This window comes from Aedes aegypti, chromosome 3 (genome assembly GCF_002204515.2).
Source record: "Aedes aegypti strain LVP_AGWG chromosome 3, AaegL5.0 Primary Assembly, whole genome shotgun sequence".
NCBI classification, from domain to species: Eukaryota; Metazoa; Arthropoda; class Insecta; order Diptera; family Culicidae; genus Aedes; species Aedes aegypti.
In genome coordinates this window covers 193344547-193355110 of record NC_035109.1, presented here as the reverse complement: position 1 = coordinate 193355110, position 10564 = coordinate 193344547, and the positions used below count along the sequence as shown (strand labels likewise).

General features: G+C 38.9%; 1 protein-coding gene across 1 annotated transcript in view; it reads right to left on the bottom strand.

The window, feature by feature from the left end:
* Positions 1–6551: 6551 nt before the first annotated feature.
* Positions 6552–10564, bottom strand: part of LOC5571397 (aldehyde dehydrogenase, mitochondrial) — a 36695-nt gene continuing 32682 nt past the window's right edge. Inside the window, exons 4-6 of the mRNA XM_001653598.2 lie at positions 7982–8078; positions 7035–7922; positions 6552–6969 (exon numbers count right to left, since the gene is read on the bottom strand). Of these exons, the coding sequence (XP_001653648.2) occupies positions 6664–6969; positions 7035–7922; positions 7982–8078 (1291 nt within the window). The 3' untranslated portion in view covers positions 6552–6663. The remainder of the gene's footprint in view (positions 6970–7034; positions 7923–7981; positions 8079–10564) is intronic.

Sequence of the window (10564 nt, the reverse complement as noted above, 5' to 3'; positions counted from 1 at the left end):
ACTGGTGGATTCCCAAATCACTAGTTAAATCCTTATATTCTCCAGTAAAATCGCTGGAGGAACTCCTGAATACCCGCAAGAATGTCTGGAGATATTTCACGGAAAATTCCTTAAAAAAAATCCGGGAGGAACCGCTTGAGGATTTCCGGGATTAATTCTATAAGGGATTCCGGGAGGAATCTCTTGATGAAATCCTTAAAAGAAATTTCTGGTAAAATCTCAGGAGGAATTCCAGATAACCTTCGAGAATCCTTGGAAATATTCTGGGGGGAATTCCTTAAGGTCTTCCGAGATTAAGTCCATGGGGAATTTCGGGAGACATCCCTTGATTAATTCAGGGAGAAATCCCTTTCAGGAGGAATTCCTTGAGGTATTATGTGAGGACTCCATTGAAGAATTCCTGGAGTAATCTCTTGAGGAATTCTCTAGAGAAACCAATGGAAGAAAATTCTGATAGAATTCCTGAATAAATTCCGGGAGGAATCCGTGGTAAATGACCTGATGGGCCCAAAATAACCTTAGAGGAATTCTTCAACGAACGTTTAGAAAAAAATCTGATAGAATCCTTGACAGAATTTCTGATGGAATCTCAGAAAGTATCCATAAAGGAATCCCAGGAGGATTTTATAATGAAATCTTACAAATATTTCAAATGGAATCCATGGAAGAACTTCTGATGGAATCCTTGCAGAAACTCCTGATGAAATCTATTAAAGAACTTCTGATGAAATCTCTGTAGGAATTCATGATGAAATCCAAAAGAAAAACTCTTAATAGAATTACAGGTAGAATCTCTGAAGAAACAACTAATTGAAATCCTGGAGAAACTCCTGCTGTAATCCCTAGAAGAACATCTGATGTAATTTCTGGAGTAACTTCTAATAGAATCTCTGAAGGAACTCCAGAGGGGATCCCTACAGGAACTCTTGATGAAATCCCTGATGGGATTCCTGATAAAATGTCAGCGGAACTCCTTATGAAATCCCAAAATTATATCCTGATAGAATTTCTTGAAGAACCCCTGATATAATCTGCAAAGAAACTCCTGATGGAATCCCTGGAGAAACTTCTGAAAGAACTCCTGTAGGAATTCCAGGTGGAATCTCAGAAGAAACTCCTGTTGGAATTCCTGGAGGATCTATTAATATAATCCCAAGAAGAACCTCTGATGTTATCCATTCAAGAACCCCTAATGGAATCCCAGGAGAATTCCTAATGAAATCCCTGGAGGAACTCCTGATGGAATCCATGAAGGAATTCTTTATGAAATGACTGTAGTCACTCCTGATGGAATCCCTGGAGGAACTCCTAATGGAATCTCTGGAAGAAATCATGTTAAAAGATTCAAGGGAACTACAGAAGCTTCTGATAGAATCTCAGGAGCTATTCCTGGTGGATTATCTAAAGAAACTGCTTATGAAATCCCTGAAGGAACTCTTGATGAAATCTTCAAAAGAACTCCTGATGAATCTCTGGAGGAGTTCCTGCTGAAATCTCTGAACTAACGTTCAATGTAATTTCTAGAGGAACTCCTGATGGAATCTCTGTAGGAACTTCTGTTGAACTTTCTGAAGGAATTACTGATAAGGTTCCAGAAGGAATTTTTGATGGAGGATCCTAATATAATCTCTGGAAGAATTCCAGGTGGAATCTTCGAAGGAACTTCTGATGGAATATCTAAAGGAACTCGTGATGCAATTCCAGGAGGAATTCCCGATAAGATTTCGGATGGAAATCCTAATAGAATTCCTAGAGGAACTACTTATGATATCCCTAGAAGACATCCTGAGGAAATTCCTCGACGAACTCCTGATACAGTTTCTGAGGAACTCCTGACTGAATCTCTGGAGAAATTTTAGGTGTAATCTCTGGAGGAACACTTGATGGAACCCCTGGAAGAGCTCCTGATGGAAACCCTAAGGGCATTTCTGATAGAAGCTCTATAGGAACTCCTGATGAAATCCCTGGAGAAACTCCAAAAGAAAATCCTTGGAAAAATTCCTAAAGATATTCTTGAAAAACTCCTGATGAAATCTCTGGAGGAACTTCTGATGAAATCCCTAGTAGAACTCCTGATGAAATTCCTGGAGGAATTCCTGATATGATTCCTGTTGGGAACTCCTGATGAACCCATTGAAGAGCTCTTTATGTTACCCCTAGAAGTAATGCTGATTGAGTTCTTCGAAGAACTCCTGATAAAATCTATGAAGGAACTTCTGAAAGAATGTCAGGACGAATTCCAAGTTGAATCGCCGATGAAACTCTTGACGGAATCTCTGGAGGAACTCCTGATGAAATCCCAATAAGAACTCTGATGGAGATCCTAGAGGTACTCTTGATAGAATCCCTATAGGAACTCTTGTTGGAATTCTTGGAGGAATTCCTTAAGATGTCCTTGAAGGTACTCCTGTTGGAATCCATGGAGAAACTTCTGATGGAGTTCCAGGTAAAATCCCTTAAGGAACTTCTGATGGAATATCTGGAAGAATTTCAGATGGAAACCCTGAAGAAACTCCTGTTGGAATCCCTCGAAGGACTGTTTATGACATCCCCAGAAAAACTCTTGATGGAATTCCTAGAGAAATTTACGATGGAATTCTTAGAGGAACTTCCGGTTTAATCCCGAGAGAAACTTCCAATGAAACCCCTATAGGGTCTCCTGATGAAATCCTTCGTGGAATTCATGATAGAATGATGGGAAGTACTCCTGATGGAACTCCTGGACGAACTCGTGTTTAAATACCCACAAAATCTCCTGACCCCTAGAAGAACTTTGGAATGGAATCTCAGTAGGTACTCCTGATAAAGTCCCAGGAGGAAATTTTGATTTAGTTCCTGATGGAATTCCGTGAAGAATTCCATGTGAACTTTCGGAAGAAATTTCTAAAAGGAATCCTTACAAGAATTCCTAATTAAATCACTGATAAAAATCATGATTGAACACTTTGTGGAATCAAGAAGGAATTACCAATGAAATTCATGGAGAAATTTTGGTAGAATTCCTAAAGAAATTCTTGCAGCGTTATCTGGAGGAATTCCTGGTGAAATACCTTGTAGGAATTCATGTTACAATCCATGGAGGAATTCCTTATTGAACTTATGTTGAAATCACAGATAGAACTGCTGGTGGATTTGGTAAAGAAATAAGCTAAAGATTGTGGGAAAACGCTAGTGGAATATATAGAAACAACTCAAGAGCGCACATTTGCTAGATCACCATGGCGTCGAAGCTGCGTAAATTCACGCATTTTGACTTTCCATTCATCTGCATTGCCACTTCATGGAACGCCGAAGCTTCAATTTGACAAATAGTGGCCCAAAGTCACCCCAAGTGGGTCAATATCACCCCGAAAGATGGTATCTAACCTGTTGGCAAGGACCTTTTTACGAATCGGTTCTAGAAATCTTTTGTCCTCCAGCCGAGCACGTGGATTTTTGTTTCTGTAAATATTCTTGCAAACCTTCTTGATTGCAAGGTGAATAAGATCAACTAAATTTTTAACTAATAACAAACTTGTTCCACAGAGCTATTTACAACAAAAAAAAAAAAACACACAAAATCCCTCCTTTTCCATATCCTTAGGTAAAACACTTCACTACCGCTATATGTATGACTGATTAATGTTCTTTTGGCCTTGCATCATTCATACGTGTATTGGAAGTCAAGAGTTGAAGCAAAACTTAAAGAACCTTCTGGTCAAAGATGTTGCGTTGCCTACTTCCCAAACTGCAAAACCCCCTCGGTGTTTGTTTTCAAACTTGGCCCCTGACCCCCTTGTACATCAATAAAATAAAATAAAATAAAATTTCGTCTATGTTTCTTTGCGCATTGTCTCAGGGATTTGCATCAAGAAGTATTGAGGAGTTATCAAATAATCAAATAATCAAACCTTCCAAGGCATCAATCAAAACTGTACTGTGATTTTTCTGGAACCTTGATGATAGTGTTAAATTTTCTATAAAATTCTTAATTCGACTCGGTTCAGCATCTTCTTGATGCATTGAGGAGTTATCAAATAATCCCACCTAATACCTTCCAAGGCATCAATCAAAACTGTACTGTGATTTTTCTGGAACCTTGATGATAGTGTTTAATTTCCTATAAAATTCTTAATTCGACTCGGTTCAGCATCTACTTGATGCAAATCTTTAAAATGTGAAAAAAGAGATTGTTCTCAACTGGTTAACTGCAACCAAACGTATTGATTGTGCGTTGATTATCCGTTTTGCGTACGTTTTCCATTTTAGTACAGACCGGATCAAACGGATTGATAAACGCAAACTCAAACGCAAAACGCAACGTATCCATTGTGCTCCGGCCTTAAGGTACAAAATGGCGCGTATTAGGTACTGCTCGGTTCGGGGTGATTTAGGATTTCACTTCCTTTCCTTGTCTCCTTTAAATTGCACCTATGCACTTTTCGAATTTTACTCCTCGTTCTATACCAGCTTTTCTCAATCTTTCACAGCACTTGGCTATTTGCTTTTTACTCGACTTTCTTCTACAAAGACCACTAGGCTAATAAGGATTCGTTCTTGTGATCGTTGACCCCGAACCTTTTGGCCGTTGGCCCCTTCTCGTTCATGACGTAATCCGCTTAATCATGACCACCCATTTTGCCACCTCTATGGCCGCCCATTTGCGTGGTTTAGCGCCGCTCTGGTGATGACTAGCGGCACTACCGTAGTCCTTATATAGGGTTTGTATTATGCTACTGTAGCCTATCTAGAAACGTTTTCTTTTTCAATACAATACATTTACGTAACTGAACGCGACAAATCTCAACAACACTAGACATCGCACTGACACTGGATACGCATGATAATATAATACAGACAATGTGTGCGGATGCCGAGCTGTCACTCACATATGCTAGAATTTCAGTGCCTATATGGAGCGCCGACCAAAATTCAACTGCAGAGGGTTAGTTCTACCGAGACTGGTACCCTGTAACTAGATTGCACATTTCCCCCTTGTGAAAAAAGAGGATGTGTAATAGGGTGCGGCTTATTTTTCAAAAGTTCTCAAAACCAAAAATTCGTGTGCTCTACTGAATTTATATCACATTAAATGAGAAACCTCAAAATCTGAGCCAAAAATATTAACATTTAGAGGTGGCGCAAGCGTCTTGAAGTTGAATTTTCAGGTTATAAAAAATGACCTTCAGTGAAGTACACATAACTTTGTTATTTTTCAACCGATTTTAAAACTTTTAGCATCAATACCTTCAAAATTAAATTTGTAAAAACTTTGTTGAACACCAAATTTGTCTAAAATCAAAACAAGTTTTAGTTATAAGTAATTTATTCCAAATTTTTCCTCATTCTACTAAAAATTTCAACTTTGTTTGACCATAACTTCATGATTACTCAACCGATTCCAAATCTTTTTACATGCTTTTGAAGCTAATTTAATTGTTTTCAAACCTTTCAAAAATCACATTTCACTAAAAAAATGTCTTGACCATGTTATTCAGCAAAAACTGCACAAAAACATTATTTTTTAACGAAAAATGCCAGTTTTGTCAAATCTTTGGCAGTTAAATATTGTCTCTTAAGCTGAAACTGATTTTTCTCATTTGTTTAACCTTTGGGAAGGACTTTGCAACAATTTTTAAAAAATTTTGAAACAAAATCATGTTTGCATATGTGGAAAAATATATGCACTATTCAACTCGTAATTAAGGCAAGATGCTTTACATATTTAAGTTTCATAGAAAAAATGCTATTTTCGGCAAAAAAAAACTTAAATAATCCAAAGAAATTTGATTTTTTCATTGAAAAATCATGTTTTTGGGTAGTTTTTGTTGAATACCTAAGTCAAAAATATTATGTAGAAAAAAATGTTTTATGTACAGTTTGAAAACAAATAAATTTGCTTTAAAAGTATGTAAAAAAATTTGGAATCGATTGAGTTTTAATGAAGTTATTGTCAAACAAAAATGATTTTTTTAGCAAAATGAGGAAAAATATGGAGAAAAGTATTTTTGACTAAGACAAGTTTTGATTTTAGACAAATTCGATATTCTACAAAATTTTTATGAATTTAATTTGAAAGAAAATGGTGCTAAAAGTTTTGAAATCGGTTGAAAAATAACAAAGTTATGTGTACTTAACTGCAGGTCATTTTTTATAACTTGAAAATTCACCTTCAACACGCTTGCGCCACCTCTAAATGTTAATATTTTTGGCTCAGATTTTGAGGTTTCTCTTTTAATGTGATTTGAATTCAATAGAGCACACGAATTTTTGGTTTTGAGAACTTTTGAAAAATAAGCCGCACCCTAATGTGTAAGGATGTCGAGCGCTGAAATGCATTATCTGTGGATGTAACTAGATTATGCTACAATTACTTCTTCTGTGACATATCGACCAAGAGTCAGTCGCAGAGCCAGCCCTACCAAGGCTGGTCTCCTGTAACAATGTTTAAGTCGGCTAAGAGAACGGTTAGTCATTGCAAATTTTATCAGTGTAGTTTTTACGGTGTTGGTTGATGTTGGAACCAGGGTCTCTAATTGATATCTCACTAAATAATTGTAAAACTCAGGCAGTTCCAAAAATAATTGTGCTTTTATTTATTCACTAATTTTAAGCCACCAAACCCATGGGATAACATTTACGAGACCAGTTTAAAGACACATTAAAGGATAGTCATGAAATACTTTATGAATTTTTGACTGGAATACGGGTGATCACACTTTTGACTTCGGTGTATGCTTGGAGACCGTATTCGCCATTCTCGCGACCATGTCCGGACATTTTGTACCCTCCGAAAGGTGCCTGGGCGGACAGCACGTTGTACGTGTTGACCCAAACGGTTCCAGCGCGGAGACCCTGTACCAAATAGTTCACCTTATCGATGTCGTTGGAGAAAACTGCCGCGGCTAGTCCGTACTCGGATTGGTTGGCCCGTTCGATTACCTCATCCAGAGATTTGAATCGAATCAGCTGCTGCACCGGGCCGAAAATCTGTAAAACATAAGGAAGCGTGTTAATATGGGGATCATAACCGGGGATGGTCTAATTTCACATACCTCCTCTCTGGCAATGGTCATATCGTCCTTCACATCAGCGAATACGGTCGGCTCAATGAAGTAGCCGGGTAATCCCTCGTACTTTTTGCCACCGGCAACTAGTTTGGCGCCTTGCTTCTTGCCGGTGTCGATCAGGCTCAAAATTTTGTCGTACTGAGCCTTGTCCACCTGCGGGCCATGTTCGGTAGTCAAATCGAACGGATTGCCAACGGTTCGCTTCTTTGCTCGCTCGGCACTACGTTCTACGAATTCGTCGTAAATTTTGTCCTCGATGAAGGTGCGCGAACCCGCACAACAGCACTGGCCCATATTGAAGAACAGACCAAAATGTGATGTCTCAACGGCATGCTTCATATCGGCATCCGAAAGAATAATGTTCGGACTTTTTCCGCCCAACTCCAAGGTGGTTCTCTTCAAATTGCTCAGGCCTGCGCCTTGCTGGATCTTTTTACCGACTTCAGTTGAACCAGTGAATGCGACCTTATCAACGTCATTGTGTTCTACGAGAGCAGCACCAGCATCTCCAAATCCGGGCACAACGTTAACAACTCCCGGTGGGAATCCAGCCTCTTTGACTAACTGGGCCATGTACAATGCCGTCAGACTTGTCTGTTCGGCGGGCTTCAGTACGATTGTGTTTCCGGTTGCAAGTGCAGGTCCAAATTTCCAGGCAGCCATGAGAATTGGGAAGTTCCAGGGGATAATTTGACCACAGACACCCACCGGTTCATGACGGGTGTAAACGAAGAATTCACCGTCCATGGGGATCACTTTTCCATGGTTCTTGTCCGCCCAACCGGCATAATAGCGCAGATTGTTGATGGCCATAGGGACGTCTACATTGTACGACATAAAGTACGGCTTGCCATTATCGAGAGTTTCCAAACTCTGCAAATTTAAGCAAGATGTTGAGAATGGTTTTTGATGTAAATCTAGCTAATGCTTACCGCCAGGTAGACACGATCTCTCTCCATGAGATCAGCAAGTCTATATAGCAGCTGTCCACGCTTAGAAGCGTCCATACGGCGCCATGGGGATCCAAGTCTGCAAGATTTGAAGATTGCGAGAGGAGTTGTGATGGATGAAAAAGAGAAAAATATCGTTTTTCTTCAGATGTAACAAGGTCTACTTCATATTTTTGCATCATATAAAAAAAATTGATCGACACACGGTGATAAAAACGGAAGCAAAAATGTTTTGCTCTATCAATTTTCTGAAAAATATTGTATTTTATGAAGAAACGCGAAGAACAGTTCATTAACTTATCTACAATTTATAAAGTTAATTCGTGCTCATTTAAGTTCGTTCAATTGGAGATGTGATATGTAAGCCGTTCTATCATGAAGTTATGACGCAACTATAAAGAATTGACAGTGCATGTTGGATCATCGGCAGGCTCATCCCTCTTGAACGTTTCCTAGACGATTGTAGACGATGTTTCAGCTGAAAGTTGGATCCGGTGAGTCCACGAAGATGTCAAATTTTAAAACTGTAGGTAAAGGCTCATAAGCCATTAACTTCAAATTCGAATTTCTGAATTAGATTATAATAATATACCGTAAGGACGCCATTCACCGCTCGTTGAATTATTTCAAAAAATCTGAACAAATTTTCGCAATAAAAGTTATTAGCATGTATTAGTATACCAAAATGGATTGTATTAGAATGAAATTCATATGATTTTATATTATATATAATTTATAAAACATAATTTTAGGCTGTTTAAGGCGGTAAACATGAGTTTAACAATGATTTTATTATGGCAGATCGTAAAATGCTTCTTAGCTGCCATGGTTCAATATGTTGTCGTACTATAGTACAAAGAATACAACCAGCTAATGAAAGTAAATTAATTCCGACTAGTGCTGTATACAGGGCCTCATACTTGGGATGAGCGGTGAATGGTGCCCTAAACCTGTGTCATTGGCACACATGTCATTCGGTACCATTATACATTTTTCACATTTCAACTTTTTTGCTGCAAAAACAAATGTTTTATCTTGCGTCTTGTGCAAAAAATTGTGAAAAATATCGAACAGCCGATTTTTGACAGAATTTAACATGTTGAAATGCTGTTAAATGAGCGGTGAATGGCGTCCTTGCGGTAGGTCGGACTTGATTACCCGGGATTCGATTATCCGGATTTTTAGACTCGATTATCCGGAATTTTAGACTTGATTATCCGGGATATGTTTTTTGATATTCGTATTTTTCAGTTTTTACGCATAACATGTGATCATTTGGTATTGAGAAGCTGGCAACACCAGCTCAGTATATATGTGATTTTGTGCGTGTCCATTGTTTTATATCATTTTTGTACGATATTGTCTATTTTAATTCGTGAATTTTAGTGAATCCATACCAGGAATTTATTTCCAATGTAATTTGTTTAAAATCTTGCCCAGTGTAACAATTTTAAGTGTGAAAAATTGCTTTGAAAGTATATCAGTGACCACCGGGAAAAATGGCTGCCAATGGATCCGAGCATAAGGAAGTATTTTTTCTTTATTCGTATCTGTTTCTCTCTCCAATTTCAAATTAACTCAAGCGTATACACATTCAATTATTTAGTGTGAGAGGGTAGTGATATCAGGGTAGTGTGAGTGATTTTTGGCATAATGATGACCGTGTGCAGTAGTAGTGTTGTGTTATGCGGTACAATGAAAGTGAATGGTATGGCTTGCGCTGAAAGTTCAACAGATGAAGGTTTGGTTCTTGATATTTTTTAGGTGGCTTGACATTCTCTTCGCGCAGCTGGAGCAAACGTGTTGCTGAAATGTACCTATTAGGTACTTCCTATAGTTGTAGTAAACCTCCCTGTTGCCACCACGTTAATGTTTAATTGTTGCTTTTATGACCAGCACGAGTGATAGGTACAGGGTGAAATTGTAAGTGTGGTAGCGTGCTTCATTGTATGGGTGAATATGCTGTGTGAGGTGTGTTATATGTGTATGGTAGGTTGGAGCTTGAGAGCGTTCAACTCATTCCCCCTTTTCCCCGCTAGTATATGTGTTTGTGAAATCGGTGCGTGCTGTTTATTTTTTTTTTGTCTTCGAGTGGGTTTGGTTTGTCGGTGGATGGATCGATAACAACAATCTCAGCTCGTTCACCGAAATGAAGGTGACGTGTACGCGTGATGGTTCATTTTTTACAATGGTTTCCTTGAGCCCCATGGGCAGCGGGTCTCCGTTTCCACAATTCCACCGTCTCACTTGAAACAGCGAAAATGAAATGCGTGGGTGAATCGCTGTACTCTTCCTGATTGATGTTGGGATCAGAGCACGTGGAGGAAGTGATTAATGTTGATCGGTGGATTTTTTTTTTCAGCAACATTCCTCTCACCCACCAATCTGAGAGTGAGAGACGTTTCGGACGATCTCTCTCTTGTTACTCTCATCGCAATGAAAGTGCATGTGTTAATGTCCATGTTGACACGGTGTGCGAGGTGCGAGTCTCATCCACTGTGTTCGGCGGTGACTGGTGTGACTTCGGTTGCGTGACTCCCGAGAGTTCCTTTGTTTTTTTTTTGC